The sequence below is a fragment of the Salvelinus sp. IW2-2015 genome, linkage group LG2, assembly GCF_002910315.2.
Source record: "Salvelinus sp. IW2-2015 linkage group LG2, ASM291031v2, whole genome shotgun sequence".
NCBI lineage: Eukaryota > Metazoa > Chordata > Actinopteri > Salmoniformes > Salmonidae > Salvelinus > Salvelinus sp. IW2-2015.
In genome coordinates this window covers 23560130-23588002 of record NC_036839.1, presented here as the reverse complement: position 1 = coordinate 23588002, position 27873 = coordinate 23560130, and the positions used below count along the sequence as shown (strand labels likewise).

General features: G+C 41.4%; 1 protein-coding gene across 1 annotated transcript; it reads left to right on the top strand.

Moving 5' to 3' along the window:
- Positions 1–26374, top strand: slc15a2 (solute carrier family 15 member 2). The gene is made up of 23 exons (XM_024006575.2): positions 1–297; positions 1329–1375; positions 1790–1877; positions 8617–8758; positions 11979–12071; positions 12185–12284; positions 13714–13804; positions 13930–14007; positions 17078–17160; positions 17363–17446; positions 17738–17827; positions 18440–18484; positions 18714–18749; positions 20721–20809; positions 21688–21769; positions 22014–22139; positions 22441–22605; positions 22761–22807; positions 23011–23118; positions 23362–23458; positions 23723–23866; positions 24867–24971; positions 25250–26374. Exons 1-23 carry the CDS (start codon positions 282–284, stop codon positions 25478–25480), a joined length of 2187 nt encoding a protein of 728 aa, XP_023862343.1. The 5' UTR covers positions 1–281; the 3' UTR covers positions 25481–26374.
- Positions 26375–27873: the final 1499 nt, after the last annotated feature.

The window sequence follows — 27873 nt, the reverse complement described above, 5'->3', positions numbered from 1 at the left end:
CCAGACTCTGCTGGGCTATATGAAAGTAAAGTAAGATCTGCTATTCTACTGACAGTAGCAYATCTGTACTGAACAGCCCTTMAAGTCACAAATTCATGGATCTGGAGTCGAATATTAACTAACGGGTTGAACATATGTTATAAGAGAGCTGCGTTTTCCATTACTGCGCAGTGCGCTCAGATTCACAGACAAGAGAGGAACGGACTTGGACGCACGTCAAGAGAGCCACCGACCGATGCGACGCTAGCGTGCCAAAAACACTCCAGAAAAAAACAGAAGAAATGGAGAAACGAAAGGGTAATGCATGTCTTTTTATTGGATCCATGGTCCATGCATATTTGAAGGAAAGAGTTTTACACACAAACTTTGTTATCAATAGTTTTCAGTTTTTTGTAGAGTGGCAAATGGTGAATGACTGTCGTTATGCATGCCAATGCTTGACAAGATGGATGGACGTAGGCAAATGTGTAACATGTGCTCGATTTATAGAAATGCTGAAATATGTGTAATTTGTAARTTTGCATTTAGTGTTTGGTTTTCACTGCAAAACTTCTGAGTATGTTTTCAATCACATCTGTCTATTTGCAATGGAACTGAGTCAACAGGCGCATCATCGGAGCGTTTGTATTAATTTTCCCTATCATTACCATAAACCACTCTCTTCTCATAGGCCATAGAGCGTAATAATAATGAGTAGTCTGGCATTAATTTTTTTATTTTTTATTAATAGTCAATATAGCAATTCCCAGAAATTATGCACCTAATTGACTAGTATTTTCCACTGCGTGAATACTGCAATACCGGTTGGATTTCATTGCATTTGACAGAAGGCCTGCATTTATTAGAGATTATGCTTAAAGTAACTGTCCAGTGAAAATATCACTTTTAAAAGTTCATATTCTGTTAACTCATACTCAAGTAATGTTGTTTTATCCTATACTGGTACTTGTGGCCAAAGCATACATTGTAGAAAAWAACACTTCAAAAACCCGACCTCAAACCTATATCTCAAACAGGCATTTAAAAAATGKTTACTATTTCCTGATGAGGATGAGCTGGCCAATCAGCAGTCTACTTGCATTAATATTTTATGGACCAGTATACACCAACACCATTCTGTTGTTGGGGTATACCCACACAATTCCAACACAGAAAACCTGCTTTTTTATCATKCTTAATTTAAATTTAAATTGGAAGGAAAACGATTTCACTCATATTGTAATMAATTATAGGTCTTATTTCATAGAAATCTGGAAACACTGGAKAGTTACTTTAAATGTAGATACAGTATATTTCCAATGTTAAATTATTTTGMGATTTCCTTACAGAACATGAGTTGAAAATTCAAGAAAATGGAAAGACAAGCAAATCACCGGTAATTTTTWACATTTCTCTACTTTCATGTTTCATTGCACTATATCCATGGTCCTGTCTTTGGAAAGTGCCTTGAACAGGCACAATGGATATCGATTGGATGATTCTTGGAAAGTGGCATCTTAGTTTTCTGGGTTTCTTAGTTGAGCAACATTTCAACTTTAATTTTTTCTTCTTCAGACCTTAGTAGTACTTGTCATTTCTTTGTACCATGAATGGACAATGTCATAATTGTATTGTTTAACTGATTGTAGTTAGAATGGATATTGGCTACTCCAGTAAACTGTGCATACAGTCTTTATGTACCCTCTCTCTTTTTTCTCTCCCTCACTCTCTCTGATTTTCTCTCTCGCTCTCTTTCTCTCTCCCTTCTCCCCTCTCTCTGTCCCTGTCTCTCTTTCTCCTTTCTTCTCAGAAACTATGTGGGACCAACTACCCTGTCAGCATCTCCTTTATAGTGGTGAATGAGTTCTGTGAACGCTTCTCCTACTATGGCATGAAAGTTTATAGTAACCTATAGTAAAATTCTCCTAACTGAAGAAACCTAACTAAGAAGATAAAGAAAGAATGTTTCCTAAGTAAGGACGAAGTAAAGAAACATTACTAAGAATGTTTCTACATTGCGTTGAACAGATAGGTAACCATACAGACACAAACAAGCGACATGAGCGGAGAGTGCCATGTGCAAAGTAAAATGTAGATTTCCATCATTGCGCACAAGTAACATCAAAAGAATGCTTGGCATTAAACCGCTTCACATAAATAAGTTTCCTTTCATAATGTTGTGATTTCCATAGAAATATTTGGCTGCCATTGTAGTAAGTTGTTAAACGAGAGGTCTTCAGACTTAATTTTATTATTTTCCTTTGAAAGAACAACTAGTGGTTTAGTGCTTTCCTTTATTGAAGTTGGGCTGCCTTCTTCAGTGGAGAGAGATATTCTGAGTGAGTTTTGGTGTCTCTTGCCTCGTGTAAGAAATTGAAGGCGCTGTTAAAAGTTCTGTATAACACAATAGTGTCTTTGGAAAACAGGTTATATATCCTGAAGTCAATAACGAATGTGACTATGTATATATTTATTTGCCGTAAATGTATTTGAGACATATTTCTGCAAGTTAACCAATTTTTGCTGGCTTAGCTAGCCGTGTTATTGACGAGCTAACTAGCACCGTTGTTCACTGCACTACAATGTCACTCTAGCTATTGCACAGGTGATTTGCTAGCATGTTTATTAAATATTAAGTGAATGTTTATTCTTACTACCTTAAAAGGTTTATATAAAAAGTTTTACTTGTGCTCTGTATTTATGATTAATATCACTTCAGATTGAGAGTATGTATCACTACTGTTCCTATCTAAAATATATATTGTGTCCTAAGGTAAACTCACCCCATTCCGTACAAAATGTGCGCAACCGCAACATTCCAACGAGCTACAAAGAAAACTAATGGACTGTAACGACTGTGTTGACTTCAAAATCGGGTTGTTCTATTCAAGCGTTGATCGACATGTAATGGCTCATATATTGGAGAAAAGTTGAAAAAAGGACCTCCGTTACATCGTGACGTTCATGTCGTAACGTACAGCACGCATAAAGCAACTATTTCTGACTTACAATCTCTCTCCACCAGGTGTAGACTTCTCTCACCGTTTAAAAACAAGAAATGGACAGGACGGGGGTAAGTACCTAGTCATTTTTTGCGTCATCGTTGCATGCGATCATCATTTCTCAAAGCCGCTGTTTACTCTTAAGATCACTTTAGCACCCCCTAAAAACCCGATTCAAATTCGACACAAACCTTCAAATAGTATGTAATGACACATTATATAAATCTTTATATGTTTTATTTACATTTTAGAGGCGATAAGGTATAAGTTGGACAGATTGAGTGAAAAAAAGCAATTCCCACACAACTCTCCTTCTCACTGTCACGCATTAGTTTCCCTTCCCCACCCGCCATTTTTAAAAAACCCGACGCTCATTGCCTGCTTGAATTATGCAGAAACGGGCAGCGTTTAGGTCATGTAATTGAAATGTTGGAAAGGGAAAATTGGCCTTAACATGGTATTGACATTACAGTTGATCTGAAGTATTACGTTTTTGGGGCGCTAAAATAAGGGCAATTTACGGACCAAGCAATGTACGAGTTCACGTGAGTTTCACCTAACCAGTGAACCTTGAACCTGTGACCGTCCTGTCAAAGCCTGTCTACACTGTTGAAATCTTTACTGCAGGATTGCTTTTCTGTATTTTTGTTATTTCTAAACACAACGCATACTAACAATCACTTTGTGTATTGAGTCTGAGAGATATTCCGAAGCAGTGAACGTGTCTGTGACCGTCCTGTCAATGCCTGTCATCACTGTTTAATATCTTTTACTCAGATAAAAACCGATCAACCTGAAGTTTGGGTGTCATGTGCTTTCTTCTGGGGGGCTATGTAAGTTAGTTACACACAGATAGGTTCAACAGCGGTGGCCCTCCCCTTAGGGCATTAGGGGCAGCGCCCCACTTTGACTAGTCCAAAAAATATATGTTTAATTATACTGAACAAAATATAAAATAACATATAAGTTCATATAAGTAAATAAGTCAATTGAAATACATATTTAGGTCTAATCTATGGATTTCACTTAACTGGGAATACAGATATGCATCTGTGGTCACAGATACATTCAAAAAAGGTAAGGTGTATCAGAAAACCAGCAGTATCTGGTGTGACCACCATTTGCCTCATGCAGCCACACATCGCATAGAGCTGATTAGGCTGTTGATTGTGGCCTGGAATGTTGTCCACTCCTCTTCAATGTCTGTGCGAAGTTGCTGATATTGGTGAACTGGAACACACTATCATTCATGTCGATCCAGAGCATCCCAAACATGCTCAATGGGTACATTTCTTGAGTATGTGCCAGCTTCTTGATATGCCACACCTGTCAGTGGATGATTATCTTGCAAATGAGAAATGCTCACTAACAGGGATATAATTTGAAGAAATAATATGCGTATGAAACATTCTGGATCTTATTCAGCTCATAAAATAAGCAACACTTTACATTTTGCACTATATTTTGCAGGTGTAAATAAAATATATATAATTCATGGATTATTTTTAAATCTTCAAAAAGTGTGTAAATGTTACATTTCATGTTTCAAAATATATTGTTCAAAACAAGCTGTTCAGTTACCTGCTCGTAACCCAGGCAGAAGCAGCTCTACCTCTGTGGGCGCATGCGAACATGGATTGTTTTACCACCTATTTGCTATGAGGGCGAACTGACCCAATGAATTCGCAGGAGCATAAATTATAACAGCAAAAAGTAAATGGACCATTCTTGGGCCCTCAAATGTGCGTCTGTTCAGTCAGAACTTCTGGTTCTGCTCTAGTCTCCCTCCCAATGATTCTCTTGCATCAGACGGCTTACATGTGAGACTAGATCTGCTCTATCAGGTACAGATGGCCCTAAAGCAAAAAGCTAATTGTAATTAACATGTAAATAAATAATCATAACAGTCCTGGTAGCCTGGGGCCTGATAAACTGGAAAACTACATRCAGCAAGTGTCGAAGGACAGGGATACACTAGCTAGAACATTCTCATAGCGGATCTTGTAACACAAAAAAGCATGACCAATTTTATTTTTTCCCATGTTCATCAGGTTCTACTGTAAGTGACAGGGCAACATGTTGTGTGGACTAAAACAGTATACAACTGTATCACAAAGCATAATCAAATTAATTAGCCAGCTACAGTCATTTTGAGAAATATTGAGAAATAGTTTGGTAGATGTTTTGGTCAAATTAACTAGTTATCTAACTTTGATAAGCAGCTAGCTAGCTATAGCTGAWAGTAACTTGCTAGCTAGTTAGCTCCCATGCCAATTTCAAGTCTTTCTAAACTGATATCTGATTAACTCAGAAATATGAAGTTATTTCAGAATGAAAGTTACCTGGCTAGTGCATCATGCTTTGTGACATTATGTTAGCTAGATATCCCCAGGTAAATAATGCTTGTTGTGTTCTTCCTGGTGCACTTATTCGTTTGTGACGTGAGCTAMCTGCTCATTCTAAATAGTATAATCTAATCTGTTCAAAACAGTGGCAGCATGTGCAGCAGCGGTCATTCGGTTGAAGTAGGTGTATTTATGCTGTTGTTCAAATGCACAGATCACTTGATATATCTTCTCAAAGAAAAGTCCAGTATTCAGCCAATCAGTGGCTGCCACTGGGGCTCAACCAGTGCCTGAGCACCTGCCTTTTGTCCTCCTATGAAAGTGCCCTCGCAGCTTCATGGATTTAAAAAAAGTGTTATTACGTACTTTTACATTTTATTTTGAGTCTCTTTTCATTTTAAATGTAACGAATTGCACATCAAGCTTGATACTTTCATAAGCTCTTGAATCCCCTCCTCCGCCCCAAGAGCACACTCGTTTGACTTGCATGCAGTGGCCACTGGCTGTAGGTGGCGGGCAGGGTGCTGGGCAGGCATCCACATTTTAAGTTGGATCTGACATTTGTCCTTTGTTATTTTGAGCATGTCTGTGCATGGCCCTGGTCATGAGAAGCAGCAATCGCCCATGTCAAATGCAATAAGTCAATGAGGCCATTTTGACAGAGGGACCACACTATGTATCCATTTTGGCCTCAGACCTGAACTTAATTTCACTTGATCTAGAACCCCCTGTCTGACTGTCTGACTTTCTGACTGTCTGAATGTCTGACTTACATCCTCTCCTGTGAAACACACTTAAAGAAAAACGAGATATATGCGTCCCAAATGACACCCTATTGCTTATGTAGTGTATTAATAAGTAGTGCACTATATAGGGAAAAGGGTGCCACCCGTTGAACGTCAATGTTATGTGGATGGGCATATAAAACATATCTTCTTGAGAGTGCCATGAACAGTAGGTTGTAATGCCTTACACTGTTAGAAAGCTCACATCATAGATTTCATTTTCAAATGTCATGCTATGAACATTTACAATTGACATGCTATAAGATTTGAGCTGCCTAATAATGTTTTATATACAGTTGAAGTCGGAAGTTTACATACACCTTAGCCAAATACATTTAAACTCAGTTTTTCACATTTCCTGACATTTAATCCTAGTAAAAATTCCCTGTCTTAGGTCAGTTAGGATAACCATTTTATTTTAAGAATGTGAAATGTCAGAATAATAGTAGAGAGAATGATTTATTTGAGCTTTTATTTCTTTCATCACATTCCCAGTGGGTCAGAAGTTAACATACTCTCAATTAGTATTTGGTAGCATTGCCTTAAAATTGTTTAACTTGGGTCAAACGTTTTGGGTAGCCTTCCACAAGCTTCCCACAATATGTTGGGTGAATTTTTGACCTTTCCTCCTACAGAAGTGTAACTGATCAGTTGTGTGCCTTCTGCTCGGCACACGCTTCATTCTGCCCAACATTTTCATAGGATGAGTCATCTTTTGATGGCCCTCCAATACCTACTTTGCCTTAAGCCATTTCCACAACTTGGAAGTATGCTTGGTCAAGTCCATTTGGGAAACCCATTGCGACCAAGCTTAAATTCTAACATGTCGAGATGTTGCGTTCAATATATCCATGAATTTCCGCCCCATATCATCATTGTTAGTGCACCATCTCCTCACAAACACCCACAAATATCTGCTACCCCTTGTCTCAGTTGGAATGGTGTTCTATGGTTGCAAGCTCCCCCTTGTCCTCCAAACACAACGATGTCATTAGGCCAAACAGTCTATTTTTGCTTGTCATCAACCAGAGAAAGTTCTCCAAAAAGTATATCTTTGTCCCCATTGCAGTGAAACCGCAGTCGCTTATACGTTTTGGACAGTGGCTCTCCTTGCTTGCGCGATCGTTCAGGTTATGCGATATAGGACTCTTTTTACTGTGATATAGATACTTGTACCTGTTCCTCCAGCATCTTCAACAAGTCCTTTCTTTTCATGGATTGTATTGCACTTTTCGCACCAAAGACTTTATTCTAGGAGACAGAACGCGTCTCCCTTCCTGAGCGGTAATACGCTGCGTATGTCACCTATGGTGTTATACTTATTGAAGTAGGCCTGATATAACTTCCACAGGTACACCTCCAATAACTCAAATTATGTCAATAGTAGCCTAATCAGAAGCTTCTAACCATGACATCATGTCTGAAATTTTCTAAACTGGTTAAAAGCACAGTCAACTTAGTGTATGTAAACTTCTGACCCACTGGAATTGTGATACAGTAAATTATAAGTGAAATAATCTGTCTCTAAACAATTGTTGGAAGAATCACTTGTGTCATGCACAAAGTAGATGTCCTAACCGACTTGCCTAAACTATAGTTTGTTAACAAGAAATTTGTGGAGTGGTTGAAAAACTAGTTTTAATGACTCCAACCTAAGTGTCTGTAAACTTCCAACTTCAACTGTAACTAGTGGTTAGGGAAAATCTGACTCATTTCCTGGTGGACTGCTCTCATTTGTTGTAGTCTCTCTCCCTGTGAACGTACCACAGAGTTGGCCAGCAACTCTACTGATTCATCACGATCTCATCTTTCATCCATTATTAAGTTTGTCCCTCTGTGGTGAACAAAGTGGTTTTGTTTCACATCTTCAAACTGTTCAATTTAAAAAATTTAATTCTATATAAATCGTTGTGTGTTTGTCATAGAACGATGGAACTACTTTCTAATGCTCCAGTAGACTCAGTTTTGCATCTATATGCAGCTTATGTGCCTGAGATGTACCGTTCCGACACAAATTGACAGACAGTCCAATCAGTGAATGAGCGTTACGGTGGTACTCCCATGTCTCCAACGGCTGTGGATATGTGACCGGATACCCCAGAGTAATTTGAGGCTAAATTAATTGAAGCAGTCAAATTCGTTGTCGCTGAAAACCCACTGTAACAGAAGTTGATTAATAAGCCAATGACCTTGATATGCCTTGATAAAACAATTACATTATAACGAAAGTCTCCTAAATAGGGGACTTAATGTTTAAAAGGTTTTAAGTGTGTTTCCTTATTTTCAGTAGTAAAGAGTTTATGTAGTCTCACATATAAAAAATACATTGTAGTAGTCAGTGAGATAGTGGGTCTCAAAGTTGTATTTGGTGAGTTGTATTGTACGCTAATTGAAAATAAGTAAATATATACATATTATAGCAAACAAAACTGAAAAAAGTTTAGCCACATTATGATATTGCAAAACTCTGATCCCTGACCTAGTGCTTACTGTGTTTCTTTGTAGCGGTGCTGACACTGTACTTCATCAACTACCTGCATTGGGACCAGAACCTGTCCACAGCAGTGTACCATGCCTTCTCCAGCCTCTGCTACTTCACCCCTGTGCTGGGGGCCCTCATCGCTGACTCCTGGCTGGGCAAGTTCAAGTGAGTTAGATGTAGAAGCCACTTTTTAATTTCACCCTTATTTAACCAGGTAGGCTAGTTGAGAACAAGTTCTCATTTACAACTTCGACCTGGCCAAGATAAAGCAAAGCAGTGCGACACAAACAACAACACAGAGTTACACATGGAATAAACAAACATACAGTCAATAACACAATAGAAAAAGTCTACATACAGTGTGTGCAAATGATGTAAGATAAGGGAGGTAAGGCAATAAATAGGCCACAGTGGCGAAATTATTACAATTTAGCAATTAAACACTGGAGTGATAGATGTGCAGAAGATGAATGTGCAAGTAGAGATACTGGGTTGCAAAGGAGCAAAAAAATATATATAAATAAATAACAGTATTGGGATGAGGTAATTGGATGGGCTATTTACAGATGGGCTATGTACAGGTACAATGATCTGTGAGCTGCTCTCACAGCTGGTGCTTAAAGTTAGTGAGGGAGATATGAGTCTCCAGCTTCAGTGATTTTTGCAGTTCGTTCCAGTCATTGGCAGCAGAGAACTGGAAGGAAAGGAGGCCAAAGTAGGAATTGGCTTTAGGGGTGACCAGTGAAATATACCTGCTGGAGCGCGTGCTACGGGTGGGTGCTGCTATGGTGACCAGTGAGCTGAGATAAGGCGGGGCTTTACCTAACAAAGACTTATAGATGACCTGGAACCAGTGGGTTTGGCGACGAATATGAAGCGAGGGCCAGCCAACGAGAGCATACAGGTAGCAATGGTGGGTAGTATATGGAGCTTTGGTGACAAAAAGGATGGCACTGTGATAGACTGCATCCAATTTGCTGAGTAGAGTGTTGGAGGCTATTTTGTAAATTACATCGCCGAAGTCAAGGATCGGCAGGATAGTCAGTTTTACGAGGGTATGTTTGGCAGCATGAGTGAAGGATGCTTTGTTGCGAAATAGGAAGCCGATTATAGATTTAATTTTGGATTGGAGATGCTTAATGTGAGTCTGGAAGGAGAGTTTACAGTCTAACCAGACACCTAGGTATTTGTAGTTGTCCACATATTCTAAGTCAGAACCGRCCAGAGTAGTGATGCTGGACGGGCGGGCAGGTGCAGGCAGCGATCGGTTGAAGAGCATGCATTTAGTTTTACTTGTATTTAAGAGCAGTTYGAGGCCACGGAAGGAGAGTTGTATGGCGTTGAAGCTCGTCTGGAGGTTAGTTAACACAGTGTCCAAAGAAGGGCCAGAAGTATACAGAATGGTGTCGTCTGCGTAGACGTGGATCAGAGACTCACCAGCAACAAGAGCGACATCATTGATGTATACAGAGAACATAGTCGGCCCGAGAACTGAACCCTGTGGCACCCCCATAGAGACTGCCAGAGGTCCGGACAACAGGCCCTCCGATTTGACACACTGAACTCTGTCTGAGAAGCAGGTGGAGAACCAGTCGAGGCAGTCATTTGAGAAACCAAGGCTGTTGAGTCTGCCGATAAGTGGTCACTGACAGAGTCGAAAGCCTTGGCCAGGTCGCCAAATACAGCTGCACAGTATTGTCTCTTATTGATGGCGGTTTGATATCGTTTAGGACTTTGAACATGGCTGAGGTGCACCCATGACCAGCTCTGAAACCAGATTGCATAGCYGAGAAGGTACGGTGGGATTTGAAATGGTCGGTGATCTGTTTGTTAACTTGGCTTTCGAAGACCTTAGACAGGCAGGGTAGGATAGATATAGGTCTGTAGCAGTTTGGGTCTKGAGTGTCTCCCCCTTTTGTAGAGGGGGATGACCGCGGCAGCTTTCCAATCTTTTGGGATCTCAGACGACACGAAAGAGAGGTTGAACAGGCTAGTAATAGGGGTTGCAACAATTTCGGCGGATCATTTTAGAAAGAGAGGGTCCAGATTGTCTAGCCCGGCTGATTTGTAGGGGTCCAGATTTTGCAGCTCTTTCAGATCATCAGCTATCTGGATTTGGTTGAAGGAGAAATGGGGGAGGATTGAGCAAGTTGCTGTGGGGGGTGCAGGGCTATTGACCGTGGTAGGGGTAGCCAGGTGGAAAGCATGGCCAGCCGTATAAAAATGCTTATTGAAATTCTCAATTATCGTGTATTTATCGGTGGTGACAGTGTTTCCTAGCCTCAGTGCAGTGGGCAGCTGGGAGGAGGTGCTCTTATTTTCCATGGAATTTACAGTGTCCCAGAACCTTTTGGAATTTGTACTACAGGATGCACATTTCTGTTTGAAAAAGCTAGCCTTTGCTTTCATAACTGCCTGAGTATATTGGTTCCTAAACTCCCTGAAAAGTTMCATATCGCGGYGGCTATTCGATGCTAATGCAGTACGCCACAGGATGTTTTTGTGCTGGTCAAGGGCAGTCAGGTCTGGAGTGAACCAAGGGCTATATCTGTTCCTGATTCTACATTTTTTGAATGGGGCATGCTTATTTAAGATGGCGAGGGAAGCAATTTTAAAGAATAACCAGTCATCCTCTACTGACGGAATGAGGTCAATATCCTTCCAGGATACCTGGCCCAGGTTGATTAAAAAGGCCTGCTCGCTGAAGTGTTTTAGGGAGCGTTTGACAGTGATGAGGGGTGGTTGTTTGACCCCAGACCCATTACGGACACAGGCAATGATCGCTGAGATCCTGGTTGAAGACAGCAGAGGTGTATTTGGAGGGCAGTTTGGTTAGGATGATATTGATGAGGGTGCCCATGTTTACAGATTTGGGGTTGTACCTGGTAGGTTCATTGATAATTTGTGTGAGATTGAGGGCATCAAGCTTAGATTGTAGGATGGCTGGGGTGTTAACATGTCCCAGTTTAGGTCACCTAACAGCACGAGCTCTGAAGATAGATGGGGAGCAATCAATTCACATATGGTGTCCAGGGCACAGCTGGGGCCAGAAGGTGGTCTATAGCAAGCGGCAACGGTGAGAGACTTGTTTCTGGAAAGGTGGATTTTTCAAAGTAGAAGCTCAAATTGTTTGGGCACAGACCTGGATAGTAAGACAGAACTCTGCAGGCTATCTCTGCAGTAGATTGCAACACCGCCCCCTTTGGCAGTTCTATCTTGTCGGAAAATGTTATAGGTAGGGATGGAAATTTCCGGGTTTTTGGTGGTCTTTTCATCCCTTAAAGGGAAATATACTCTGTTTGATCTATTGTGGTTTCAAGTATTCTATTCTTTTCTATTCTAAGCTAATTGTGAAAGTAACTACTGTGTGTCATGTCATCCACAGGACCATTGTCTACCTCTCTGTTGTCTATGTGCTCGGTCACATCGTCAAGTCTGTTGGGGCCATACCGAGTGTGGGGGACTCAACCATACACATGTGAGTAGTTGATCACTGATTGGTTAAGAGCTAGAAATGTTGCCCTGTAAATGTGTTGACCAATCTGACATCTAACGCTGTGCTCTGTATGTGTATGTGTGTGTGTGTTCTAGAGTACTGTCTATGGTGGGTCTGATCCTCATAGCCTTTGGTACAGGAGGTATCAAACCCTGTGTAGCAGCATTCGGAGGTGACCAGTTTGATGAAGAGCATGTAAGAGACTATTATATCCAACATTTATACAAGGGTTGGAACTTTTCAGGGAACAGAACCAAAAAAATMGAAAATAACGAAATTATTTGAGGAACAGAACCCAAACCGGAAACGGAAGTGACCTATACTGTTCCGAAACAGAAACTTTATTTTAAAAGCATGGGAACTGGTAAATAACGTTATTTTACATTCCGGGCATTTTTTTCCAGTGCCACAAAAATTACAACAAAAAGCCTATGCAAAACCCTCACCCTGTAACTCAGAAACTTATTCCAGCATCTTCCTGCTGCTGGAAATCTTTGCCAGTGGGTATGCGTTTATGTGTAGGCTGCCCCTCCCCTCTGAAGCATAGGTTACTTTGTAGCCTACTGACAACATTACAAGCATGATCCATAAATGAGGAAGAGCTGTCTAAAAGAATAGATTAGCTTTTTCAATGCTAGTTAAGGATACTATAGTTATCACGTTTCACAGTGGATTTATTAACTACAAAAGGTAAAATGGGATTTTAATTGTATTGCTGCCAGCTGGAAATCTTTGCCAGTGGGTATGTGTTTATGTGTAGGCTGCCCTTCCCCTCTGAAGCTTGTTAGCTTATGGACCAGAGCTAATGTTTGCTCTGGTCCAACGTTAAACCAATTCTGAAGATCAAAGACGTTCCACCATAGAAGCCGCTCGCAAAATGTCAGTAGCATCTCACGCCCTACTCTGTGACTGGCAACACAGTGTGTGTTTTTCTTTCAATATGATTGAAACTATGCTGTTACGGCAAATGACTTTCCTATACAGATTAAATCACTTACCCGCTCCAAAGCAAGCAGTTCTATCCGCACTGATTGGTGAAGCAATTTAATGTCAAGCTAAATGTAAAAAAAACATGCCTAGAAGGCCAGCATCCTGGAGTCGCCTCTTCACTGTTGACGTTGAGACTGGTGTTTTGCGGGTACTATTTAATGAAGCTGCCAGTTGAGGACTTTTGAGGAGTCTGTTTCTCAAACTAGACACTCTAATGTACTTGTCCTCTTGCTCAGTTGTGCACCGGGGCCTCCCACTCCTCTTTCTATTCTGGTTAGAGCCAATTTGCGCTGTTCTGTGAAGGGAGTAGTACACAGCGTTGTACGAGATCTTCCGTTTCTTGGCAATTTCTGGCATGGAATAGCCTTCATTTRTCAGAACAAGAATAGAGATACTCAACTAGTCTAAAGAAGGCCAGTTTTATTGCTTCTTTAATAAGCACAGCAGTTTTCAGCTGTGCTAACATAATTGCAAAAGCATTTCTAATGATCAATTAGCCTTTTAAAATGATAAACTTGGATTAGCTAACACAACGTGCCATTGGAACACAGGAGTGATAAAATAACTAATCTAAATAGATTTTCTGATATTAAACAGTGTTCACCATCATTGGTTTTCTCCCCTCTCACCTCAGACAAATGAAAGGAGGAAATTCTTCTCCATTTTCTACATGTCCATCAATGGTGGGAGTGTCTTATCGACACTCATCACACCAATATTGCGAGGTTTGTGTCAACATTAACCTTAATCCTAACCTTAATAGTGAGGGCTTTGGCCTCTGAAATTGCATATGGCTGCTGCATAGACAGCACGTCTTAACTGTACTGTATGTGTGTTCTTACACTTGCAGGAGATGTGCAGTGTTTTGGTGGTGACTGCTATGCTCTTGCCTTCGGAGTACCAGCGATTTTGATGGTAATTGCTCTAGGTGAGTATACTCTCTTCTTCACACCTCTTCTTATGAAGCCAGTCTGGATTTCTACTTGAGACTAGAATATACCCAGTCAGTAAACCTGGTAGAAAGGATGTTATGACATTACCAGATTACAATCTTGCCTGCTGGGTAAAGTATGTATTGAATGCATTCAGCACAGACCTGGTTGTGCAGCAAACGTGGATACATGACCTACTTTTCACATAGCCAAGCTACCATTATGGGTCACAGTGGGGGGCTGTGGCCCCCGAGTCGGGAAAACAGAGTTTGTTTTGATAGCGCATGCTTTAGCCTGGCAGAGGCAGTGAACCCTAAAGAAGAATGGGATTCTGAGGCAGTCAGCAGAAAGACCCTAATGGCAGGAACACCAATGTGTATGTAGGGCCTGGTAAACATGGAGCCTCGCCAGTCAAAACAACACGGAACTGTGTTAGACACACACAAACATGCATAGGCACACACACACACACACACACACACACACACACACACACACACACACACACACACACACACACACACACACACACACACACACACACACACACACACACACACACACACACACACACACAGAGATGGCTGGTATTGGCTACTTGCTGGTCTTGTTCATTATAACATATGCTTGATTTAAAGGTAGGTGGGTTACAGTAACAATACAAACAGGACACAAATGTTGTTTACATATGTAAATACAGTCTGTAGGTCTTTTGGCTAATTTGTTTTAGTTCCTAAACAAATGTCACCCACCCAGACAGAACACATCATCAACACTCTTCAGTGTGTAGTCAAGAAGTTTACTATAACAGGGAGTAAGGGTCTTGTTTACCTCTAACCATTCGGGGATGACCATGGGTGGAAAAAGCTTCTCTAGGAACTCCTAGAATTCACATTTTTACATGTCAAAAGGACTTCACTTCGGGAACTCATTGGAAACTCCCGCACGTCCGTCTCCCCTCAGTTCCCCGTTGGTCTGACAGAAAGACAACAGTGATGATAATTTGTTTGCAGTTAGGGAGTGCTCTTTGGAGGAGACCAGCACTCATAAAACTGCATTGCCATAGTACATTTACAGTCAGTTTTTTAATAACCAATGTAAAATAAACTCAGCAAAAAAAGAAACGTCTTCTCACTGTCAACTGCGTTTATTTTCAGCAAACTTAACATGTGTAAATATTTGTATGAACATAACAAGATTCAACAACTGTGTCAAGGCTGTGGGTAACTYGTGAAAGGAGTCAGGCGCAGGAGAGCTGAGATGCGTGGACAAGGTATTTAATTCAAGAAAACACCAGTATAAACACAATACTATGGTGCTGGAAAAATACCGGTACCACGAAATATACAGGCGTAATAACGAAACCCGGTAACAATATACCAGCCGTCAGATACAGCCTTACAAAAAAATAAACACACACACAAACATGGGGGAAACCAGAGGGTTATATAATGAACATGTACTGGGGGAATTGAAACCAGGTGTGTAAAAAACAAAGACAAAACAAATGGAAAATGAAAAGTGGATCGGTGATGGCTAGAAGGCCGGTGACGTCGACCACCGAACGCCGTTCGAACAAGGAGAGACACCGGCGGAAGTCGTGACAAACTGAGACATAAACTGAACCAGTTCCACAGACTTGTGACTAACAGAAATGGAATAATGTGTCCCTGAACTAAGGTGGGCTCAAAATCAAAAGTAACAGTCAGTATCTGGTGTGGCCACCAGCTGCATTAAGTACTGCAGTGCATCTCCTCCTCATGGACTGCACCAGATTTGCCAGTTCTTGCTGTGAGATGTTACCCCACTCTTCCACCAAGGCACATGCAAGTTCCCGGACATTTCTGTGTGGGATGGCCCTAGCCTTCACCCTCCGATCCAACAGGTCGCAGACGTGCTCAATGGGATTGAGATCCGGGCTCTTCGCTGGCCATGGCAGAACACTGACATTCCAGTCTTGCAGGAAATCACGCACATAACGAGCAGTATGGCTGGTGGCATTGTCATGCTGGAGGGTCATGTCAGGATGAGCCAGAAGGAAGGGTACCACATGAGGGAGGAGGATGTCTTCTCTGTAACGCACAGCGTTGAGATTGCCTGTAATGACAACAAGCTCAGTCCGATGATGCTGTTACACACCACCCCAGACCATGACAGACCCTCCACCTCCAAATCAATCCCGCTCCAGAGTACAGGCCTCGGTGTAACGCTCATTCCTTCGACAATAAACGCGAAACCGACCATCACCCCTGGTGAGACAAAACCGCGACTTGTCAGTGAAGAGCACTTTTTGCCAGTCCTGTCTGGTCCAGCGATGGTGGGTTTGTGCGCATAGGCGACGTTGTTGTCGATGATGTCTGGTTGAGGACCTGCCTTACAACAGGCATACAAACCCTCAGTCCAGCCTCTGTCAATCTATTGCGGACAGTCAAAGCACTGATGAAGGGATTGTGCGTTTCTGGTGTAACTCGGGCAGTTGTTGTTGCCATCCTGTACCTGTCCCGCAGGTGTGATGTTTTGATGTACCGATCCTGTGCAGGTGTTGTTACACGTGGTCTGCCACTGCGAGGACGATCAGCTGTCCCTCCTGTCTCCCTGTAGRGCTGTCTTAGGTGTCTCACAGTACGGACATTGCAATTTATTACCCTGGCCACATCGGCAGTCCTCATGCCTCCTTGCAGCATGCCTAAGGCACGTTCACGCAGATGAGCAGGGACCCTGGGCATCTTTCTTTTGGTGTTTTTCAGAGTCAACAGAAAGGCCTCTTTAGTGTCCTAAGTTTTCATAATTGTGACCTTAATTGCCTACCGTCTGTAAGCTGTTAGTGTCTTAACGACCGTTCCACAGGTGCATGTTCATTAATTGTTTATGGTTCATTGAACAAACATGGGAAACAGTGTTTAAACCCTTTACATTCAAGATCTGTGTAGTTATTTGGATTTTTTACGAATTATCTTTGAAAGACAGGGTCCTGAAAAAGGGACGTTTCTTTTTTTGCTGAGTTTAGCACAACTTCTACTCAACATCTACTCAAACTCCACTCTTTATATGTTTATGTCTTTGTAGTTGTGTTCATCTCTGGAAGTGGGATGTATAAGAAGAGTCCACCGGAAGGGAACATCTTGTTGGATGTGTGTAAGTGCATGGGGGTAAGTCATCCATCTCTCACTCTCTCAGCAGTCATATACTTCCATAGAAAGATGTCTCTCGTGGCAGACTGTTAACATTGCTGGCAAGCACACTCAATATTTGGTTCTGGGTTCTGAGATTACAGAAAGATAAACCTCTGAGAAATTCTGTCCCTGGGCTTAATATTGTACCATGACTGCTCCTGTTCCCTCCATCCTACAGTTGGCCATCAAGAACCGCTGGAAGAGCTCTAAGTATGACCCTAAGAAGAAACACTGGCTGGACTGGGCAGAGGAGAAGTATCCGGTATGATTATCAAGAATTAAATAACTTTTTCTGATTAACTCCAGTGACGACTAGAATGACTTCATGGAGCTTTTAACTGCCCCCATTAACAATTTTTCAGATTAAGATATGATAAGATAATATAAAGATAAGAAAATGTTATTGTCCCTAACATTTTCATAAAATTGCATTTTTTCTTTGGCGATCTGGCCTACAGGTGAACGTCTACAGGAAAAGGTATATGTGTATGTATAAAGAAGTCTCTCCTGATAGTGACCCATAATGTATGGTTTCCTATGTGTTTCTCTACAGAGACGTCTGATCCATGAGATTAAGATGGTCCTAAGGGTTCTAGTGCTCTACATCCCTCTGCCCATGTTCTGGGCTCTGTTTGACCAGCAGGTAAGGACCCAACGCTTACCCTTACCATAACAAGCCTCACGAGAACAGTAATCACCACCCTTGATGTTAAAAAGCCCCGGCCTTAGCAATACCTTTCATGATTCCGAAACCCGGGATACAGTCCAATACAGTGGGTATGGACTGAGTTAAGACAGTAATTTCAACCAGCTTTGCCCTCTGGGACCCCAAGTTCTACTTGCCTCACTGCTTGATCTTAAGGCTCCTCTCCTCTGGCCAACAACAAACAGCACCACACTACCATTTGATTAGGGAAAACTGCAAACTCCAAACCCACATCTATCCTACATTCCCGAACCCAAACTTCCTGGCACATTCCTCTTATAAAACACAGTGATTCAAACTAACAAGTAGAACAAAAACGTTAATCTTAGTTTTAAAGGAAGGGAATTTATGTTGTTTATAGGCAAGAACATTTCGTTMGGCTTTCCATTAGGCATGTTAGAAGCCAAGGACATGTTGGATTAATGAGGTCTGATTATACCATTGAAGTGAATGGTGATGGTGAACCAGCTATCCAGTGCCATAGAATACAATGAATYGGCCAGTGATAACATGATAACTTTCAGCCATCTTTGTTTTGTGATGCTGTAGGGATCCCGTTGGACTCTCCAGGCCACCCGGATGAACATGGCCTTCGTAAGTCCCTTTTTCTTTCTTTCAATGTACAGTACATAACAACAGTGTTATGAGTCTCATAGTGAATGGTCTTCGTAAGTTTATTTCCTTGTGTAGCAATGTGCTTTACAACTGTGGTAAAAGATGATAGTACACTATTTATGATTTCATAGTATTCTGAATTGTTTTATTATCGTTGACTGTAATCTGAAATTGAGATCTTGTTGTAAAATCTGTCTCCATATTACAGGGATCAACATTTGTCCTGAAGCCTGATCAAATGCAGGTACCTGCAGTTCCTTACTCTCTTCCCACTCTTTGCGGGGTCGACAGAAAGCCGATGTTTCCYGTTTTCAGGGATACAGTATTTTCAACCTAACTTCTGCTTCCCCTGAAAAATGGATATGGGGCCTCCGCTCAATAGTTTTTTCACGCCTGCTACGTTAGGTTACTCACTTCCTAACAGTACATAATACATTACTACTGCTATTAATCTTTATACTAAACTCAGCAAAAAAAGAAACGTCCCTTTTTCAGGACCCTGTCTTTCAAAGATAATTCGTAAAAATCCAAATAACTTCACAGATCTTCATTGTAAAGGGTTTAAACACTGTTTCCCATGCTTGTTCAATGAACCATAAACAATTAATGAACATGCACCTGTGGAACGGTCATTAAGACACTWACAGCTTACAGACGGTAGGCAATTAAGGTCACAATTATGAAAACTTAGGACACTAAAGAGGCCTTTCTACTGACTCTGAAAAACACCAAAAGAAAGATGCCCAGGGTCCCTGCTCATCTGCGTGAACGTGCCTTAGGCATGCTGCAAGGAGGCATGAGGACTGCTGATGTGGCCAGTGTAATAAATTGCAATGTCCGCACTGTGAGACACCTGAGACAGCGCTACAGGGAGACAGGACGGACAGCTGATCGTCCTTGCAGTGGCAGACCACGTGTAACAACACCTGCACAGGATCGGTACATCCGAACATCACACCTGCGGGACAAGTACAGGATGGCAACAACAACTGCCCGAGTTACACCAGAAACGCACAATCCCTCCATCAGTGCTCAGACTATCTGCAATAGGCTGACAGAGGCTGGACTGGGGGCTTGTAGGCCTGTTGTAAGGCAGGTCCTCACCAGACATCACCGGCAACAATGTCGCCTATGCGCACAAACCCACCGTCGCTGGACCAGACAGGACTGGCAAAAAGTGCTCTTCACTGACGAGTCGCGGTTTTGTCTCACCAGGGGTGATGGTCGGTTTCGCGTTTATTGTCGAAGGAATGAGCGTTACACCGAGGCCTGTACTCTGGAGCGGGATTGATTTGGAGGTGGAGGGTCTGTCATGGTCTGGGGTGGTGTGTAACAGCATCATCGGACTGAGCTTGTTGTCATTACAGGCAATCTCAACGCTGTTCGTTACAGAGAAGACATCCTCCTCCCTCATGTGGTACCCTTCCTGCAGGCTCATCCTGACATGACCCTCCAGCATGACAATGCCACCAGCCATACTGCTCATTCTGTGCGTGATTTCCTGTAAGACTGGAATGTCAGTGTTCTTCCATGGCCAGCGAAGAGCCCGGATCTCAATCCCATTGAGCACGTCTGGGACCTGTTGGATCCGAGGGTGAGGGCTAGGGCCATTCCCCCCAGAAATGTCCGGGAACTTGCAGGTGTCTGGGTGGAAGAGAGGGGTAACATCTCACAGCAAGAACTGGCAAATCTGGTGTAGTACATGAGGAGGAGATGCACTGCAGTACTTAATGCAGATGGTGGCCACACCAGATACTGACTGTTACTTTTGATTTTGACCCCACCTTTGTTCAGGGACACATTATTCAATTTCTGTTAGTCACATGTCCGTGAAACTTGTTCAGTTTATGTCTCAGTTGTTGAATCTTGTTATGTTCATAGAAATATTTACACATGTTAAGTTTGATGAAAATAAACGCAGTTGACAGTGAGAAGACGTTTCTTTTTTTGCTGAGTTCAGAACTGTAACCATAGGTTATCTCTCTCATGGCCTTGACTAAGATCACACTTGTTTTCTCCTGAACCCAAACCCTTTTATAATGGACATTACCACCATAATGCTATCTTTTTATTGAGAACATTGAGCATAAATATTTACTGGTGTATTTTATAAGTATGCTGCATTAACCTTTATGATTTTATGATATTTTTAGGGGAATTTTTATTGTCATTTATAGGCGTGTGCACTGTGTTTTGTTCTTGCTTGTTTTTTCAGATGTTAAACGCTCTGCTGATCCTCGTGTTTGTGCCTATCTTTGACATGGTTGTGTACCCACTCATAGGCCTGTGTAGGATCAATCTCACGTGAGTGGACCTTGTGTGTCTGAACACTAGCTGTTTCATCCTTGCTTCCTCCGTCCTTATTTCCTCAATTCCTTGCCTTTCCTATCAAAGTTCATTGGAGGAGGGACCTTGGATCCTCTTCTCCAATGCATTTTAAGGATAATTGGGGAAACAAGGATGAAGGAAGCAAGGCTACGTTTTCAGATACAGCCCGTCTCTAAACGAGCAGGAGCTTTAGCTGACGGTGGACACTACAGCGTTCCACAGTCATCTTTTATGAGGAAACTAAGGGAGTAAGGAATGGTGCAAGAACAGGCATCATGTGGCTTACACAGCTGCCTGTTGGCCATAAAGAAAACATTTGTAGCTGCTCTACCAAACCTCGTGATCTTATCATGTCATAGAGATGGGTGAAAGATACGTGGAAACAATGTTGTGCAAACGTCTTCTCCTACAGAGATATAAAACAACTGACCAAATGAATAATTTCTGAGAACAGAAATTGTTGTTACTGTGTAGTAGCAACTGTGTACTACTGGTTAGCACTGTGTAGTAGTGCGTGGTAACAACTGTGTTAGGGACAATGTTGACCGTCAAGCAGTCTGTTAAAGATGCACTCTCGAACGTTTGTATAAATTCAGCCAGTAGTTTTGAAAGTGGTGCTCACAAGCCAAAAGTGATCCCCATGTTTTGTGTACTACGTCATCAAATCGTATACTACGTCATCCATTTCGTATGTTATGTCATGCAAAAAAAAAATCTAATTCGTACTATATGTTACGAATTTGTTGTGCTTAAGATCCTAGAGTGCATCTTTAAAAGTCTATAAGTGTGTAGTGTAAGGTATCTAAGTGTGGGGTCAGATTGTTTGATTGTCAGATTCTTCTATATCCTCTCAGGCCGCTGAAGAAGATGGCTGTGGGTATGATCTTTGCAGCGCTGGCCTTCGGTTCTGCCACCTTGGTGGAGGTCAATGTCACGGTAAGACTAATCATCTCTGGCTCAATTTCACTTTAGATTTTGTTTGTTTTGTTTGCCAAAGGCCAGAACAATCCCTAATCGTGTTTTTGCAAGATTATCATAATTCTCAATAACTTCTGGAACGACCTCTTTAAATCCATAGTGACAGAATCATGGCGTTCTACCCTACCTATAGCAGCTGTAGCTGTGGGAAGAGACTACCTTGATTCTAATGTCCCCTCTATCTTCTCTTTGCCTCTGGTAGAAAACGGTGGTGGAGCCTGCGCCACAGGGACAATGTCTGCTACAGGTCTACAATCTGGCTGTCAATGACGTCAAACTGAACATCCCAGGGAGTAACCTCTTCTCACAACCCATCAAATCCTATGAGGTAAACTAGATTGGCAGATTTGTAAAACAATACAACAGTAAAGCACATTACAGGATATTACCAAACAGGATGTTTTACTGCTTTGTACATTCCTGTAATACTATTTCTATGAACTTAACTTAAGTTGATAATGCTATGCGTATAACACATCATGTATTTATAAACGTTGACAGCAGCTCTTACAGAAAGCAGTCCTAACAGATAGGAGTGTGTTCTTCTGGGGTCAGCGTGTCTTTTGTTTTGGCTATATAGCTGAACATAAACCTTGTCAATTCACTCTGCCACTGTGTCTGTCCATTAGGATCCACCAGCATATCAGCATATTCAACTAGGGGGACACAACAAGACCATCAATATGGCGGTCACCCAAAATGAAAGCCCTTACCAGTGTGTCCAGACCTTCACAGAGCAGAAAGCCTACACTCTCGTCCTGCACAGCAATGGTTCTGGGATTGTGTGTAAACTAGTGAGTCTGAAGTCTGATCTGAAGCACCATAATGATTACAAAAGTTATTGAACGACCAGTAGCTCTTCTTAATAGCCTACTACAGAAATTATTTCTATATTTCCAACTTTCATGATCTTTTCTGTTTATTTTTATTTATTTATTTCATAATATAGGCGACAGACAACATACATAAAAGTGAAAAAATGGAAGCGTACCTGAGGTAATGATGTTTTTACGTCTGAATTTAACTGGAGGAAAGAATAAGAGTTCATCATCTTGTGAATCATCTTGTACAATGGAAAAATACATGTTCCCCATGACTCTCAGCTATAGATCAATGAATACACTTTATCCCATCTCTGCATACCTGCATTAGAAATGTATTGGAGCTGAAGCATTTAACATGTACACTGTCTCGAACAGATTCATCAACACACGAAGCGAGGCTGTGAACATAACAGTGGGTGCTGTGGATTTTTACGTACCTGCTGACTATGGCATATCTCCCCATAACAGTGTGGAAAGAAAAGAGTGAGTATGACTTGCATATTTCCTTTCCATTGCAGTTAATCTTAACAAATATTAAAGTTTCTCATCCCAGTTCACTGACAGAATATCCTATAATTGATATTCCTAATTTTCTAACATTGAAAATCTGACTGATATATTAACAAATACTACAATACTAGTACAATACTAGATCATATCTCAGTATCCACAGATCACTTTTACCTCTGCCTTCTCTAAATCCTTCACCTATCCCATCTCTCACAGGTACACAAATGATAAGTGTACATCAGGCTCACAGGATGTCCTCATCACCCTGGGCCTGCTTGACTTTGGAGCCTCGTACACTGTCATTCTCAAAGGAGTGAGTCAGGCCACTGGCTTTACATGAGACCACAAAATACCATACTGTAGATACTATATGTGTTTCCTGCTACAGCCTGAAGCCAGTATAACTATAACTACCTGGACTAGCACAGTACTAGCTACCTCCAGTACTAGCTACCTGGTAGTTAAACTAGTAAGTGTATGTGATCCCTGCGATAATTGAACCCACAACCTTGGCATTGTTAGCATTTTCAGTGCCTGCACTGGCATACAGTACTAACATCCTTTACTTTTTTTACAGGACCCTGGAGAGATCATTCTCCAGAAAATGGAGGATGTGAAGGCCAACAATGTCCACATAGCCTGGCAGATTCCACAATACGTCCTGATCACAGCAGGAGAAGTCATGTTCTCCATCACAGGCCTCGAGTTCTCCTACTCACAGGTCAGTAGTTGTCTTACTCACAGGTCAGCAGTGATTAGTAATTGGTTATTGGTTGAGTATTGATAATAAGCCTAAAATGCCTACATAGTGTAGGTACCTCTGAATATCTGAAAGAATTGGGGTGTTCAATATGATAAATTCTACCTAGCTGTCACGCCCTGGCCTTAGTATTCTTTGTTTTCTTAATTATTTTAGTTAGGTCAGGGTGTGACATGGGGAATGTATGTGTTTTTTGTAGTGTCTAGGGTGGTTGTAAGGTTTAGGGGGTTTATTAGAGTAGTTGGGTTTATGTTTAGTATAGTAGTCTAGCTGTGTCTATGGTTGAGTGTAGGTATCTAGGAAAGTCTATGGTTGCCTGAATTGGGTCTCAATTAGAGACAGCTGGTTATTGTTGTCTCTGATTGGGAGCCATATTTAAGGCAACCATAGGCTTTAGCTGTTTGTGGGGAATTGTCTATGTCTCCTGTGTCTTTCGTGTCAGTGTATGTGCACCACACGGGACTGTTTTGGCTGTTCGTTTTGTTTTTGATGTAGTCTGTTCCTGTTCGTGAGTTCTGCGTGTAGTTATGTAAGTTCCATGTTCAGGTCTGTCTACGTCGTGTTTGTTATTTTGTAATTTTCCAAGTGTTTTCGTYTTCGTCTAAGTCTTTAAATAAATTCATTTATGTCTACATACCTCGCTGCGTGTTGGTCCGACCCATGCTCCTCCTCGTTCGAGGAGGAGGCAGATTTAGACAGCTGTTACARTAGCCTTTCAGAGGGCAAGATGAAGCTAAAACCATATTGCTCATACCAACCTGAACCCTTTCAAATCTACATGAAATGCATAGGGGGATTACAAGGTTATGGGTTGATTATTTGGAATTCCGCCTTTACAAGGAGAGAATATAATGTTTGAGTAAAGAACGTGTGCATCATCACTATTATCCAACAGAGCTGTGTGATCTGTCCCTGCTTTTCCCCACCAATGATAAACAATATAGGTCTATGTTCAATACAGGCCCCAGCTAACATGAAGTCAGTGCTGCAGGCCGGCTGGCTGCTGACTGTAGCCTTTGGCAATGTCATTGTGCTGATCGTCGCAGAGGGGGCAGGTRTGGATCAGGTAAGTCCCAGTCCCAGTAGCAGAAGAGTGCTTTTGTTTTCACTGTGCCATTTAGAAAATCTTGTCATTGCACCATTGAACCCATAGACTGCATAAAACAGTTAAAAACAGAACCAAATGTCTGTGGTAGTCCACTAGAGGGCAACCAATCACAACATCATTACTGTCTTGGTCCCTTTCTCAAGTAGAGTACACCAGGGTAATAAATATGGCTTTCATATAACAACATAGGCCTGTGTTAAATGTGTTTAACGTTGAGTCGAACTTCTAATTCCCAGTGGATGGAGTTCCTGCTGTTCGCTGGCCTCCTGGTGGCAGTCTGTATCATCTTCTCCATCATGGCTTACTTCTACACCTACGTAGACCCTGACGAGCTAGACAAGCTGTTCCCAGACAAGACAGTCAATGACGACGATGAAGACAACTTGAAAAAGAACCAGAAATACCACATGGACCAGACAGACAACAGTATGTACTTGAACCCAATAGAGAAGAGCACTAAGATGTAGCTTGGTGACTGACGTYCTGTGTTACGACTTCCCCCTCGATAGACCTGTAAGCCCCTATTGTGGAATGTTTTTATGCATTGGTAAATCGGAGCAAAGCATTACGATTTGGTGAATGGTGTTTGAGTATATTTTCACTGAGCCTTACTGTATGTAGTTTGTTGTTGTCACACCCTGTCTGTGTGATCTTATGTACTAACCAGAGTTAGCACTCCAACCTAGACACCTCAAAATCCACAGGTGAAACCAGGACCAGTYGGAACAAAACAACATTGTTGAAATACTTTATGGCAAAATTAAAAAAAATTGTGTTGAATTTATAACATTTTACAGAATTTTGCAGTACTGCACATAATTAAACAAACGTTAGTTTCCTGTTTATAATGTTGTTCATAGTAAACAAGGAACACAACTGTCTCTTACAGTTAATGATAAATGAAAGAGAACCTATCCAAAAACAACACAACAGGACATTGTAAAAGTGGTCCCTCTTCATACTGGCTACTTGAGAGGCAACAGTAAACATGTAGTCCCACACAAATGATGCAGCGCCACCACCTTGGGCTAATTGAGATATTGCGTGTGACTAGCAAATGTCAGTTAATTACTATAGCTCCACGCCTTGGCCAATCAGTGTAATTTTGTAAAAGCCGGATCTCTGTGGCAAGACGTACGTACGTACGAACAAAAGGAAGGATGGAGACAAATCCACAGTCCCTTCCCCGGTTTCATCGTGGGGGACAACTATGGAGTCAGGGAAAAGTCTCAAGACACTCTAGAGAAGACATGTTGCTCCTAATCATCYGCATAACATTTTCTAATCTTGAGAAACATTTTCCTGTAATTTTCCTGTAAATAAAAAATGAAGTGCTAAATAAAAAGGTGTACATTTCTCTAGTTGAATATTTTATAATTTGATTTCTGATGGCGTCACTAGAAAGCTTACTACTCTTATGGCTTTGCAGGACTAGCTCACTGTTGGTGGAATCGGTATGCACATTTATCATCTTTACTCATTCATGGCTTTGGCACGTGGGATTTCCTTCCCTTATCACAGATCCATGACTACCGACAGAAAGCAATCACACCACTTCCTAGTAACGGACATATTACATCCATCACTCCTTAGACAACCTTCATTAATCACTGTTTCGTAACAGGCTGCCATTCTACCATTCTCTCTGAGTTCCAAATGGCACCTATAGGGCTCTGGTCAAAAGTAGTTCTCTAAATAGATAATAGGGTGCCATTTGGGATGCAAACAGCTGGGGAATGTAATGCAGAGAATGTAGCTGACATCTGAGATATATCACTATTATTACAAAGATTAGGATCGTACAAAGTAATTCTAAGTGCTATTTGAGTGCTATTTGCTCGGCGTGTATAGAATTAAATGAATCAAACTAATAGCACAAGACAACAAAATATGGTAAGAATGTAAGAAATAATCTTGTCTTGGATTTGACCTCATGGAACTGAGTCCCCAAGATTATAATGGTCATATAAATCATTATAACAGACTACAATAAACCATATCTATGGGGGTAGAAAAAGGAGCATCTCTTTCCTCTTTCCTTCTCTGACACTGGAATAACTATGAGCCAGGCAGGATTTCCCACGTGGGCACTGCAGAGCACAGAAGTTCATTCCGTGGTTTCGAAATCTCTAAAACACTGCTAACTCCACAGAGAGAATCTCAGCAGCAGTATTAGAGGACATAAGAGCCGCTGTCAGAGGTTTTACTACTATGATCTACCTTCACTACCTCAGGTACTCAAGTCAACTGTCTTACTGATCTCCTTCCCCCTTTTTTAACACTTAAGGGAACTTATTTACAATCTACTTCTTCGATGAGTGTTGTGGTGCCTTTCAAGTGTTACTCAACTAAGTCCAAAATGATATACTTACAGATTACTTATTGACCTGTTTTCACCCTTTTTAACAATTGAGGGAACTTAATTAAAGGAGTAGTTCACTATTTTACAACTTGATGTTAGATGTTTCTTAACCCGTAAATTAGTCGATGGGCCAAGATAACTGAACCCTGAATTATAGTTTTTCTCTAAACAGCCACTACAAACTTCAAGCTAACAATCAACAGAAGTGAGAGCATGTAAAAAGTCAAAATCCCCTGAAATCAATTAAAATCAACTCCACATTTAGTTTTATGTTACTTAAAGGTAATTTGGCCATTGAAAAAAACAAGCTCACATGCCCCATCACTTCCATTGATTGTTAGCTTGTGGTGGCTAAAGTTAGCTGAAGTTTGTAGTGGATGTTTAAAGAAAACCAAACCATGGATTACAGTTTCTCCTGGCCCATAGACTACTTTCCATGCAATTAACCATCTAACATTAAGTTGTAAAATAGTTAACTACTCTTTTAACAGTCAATCT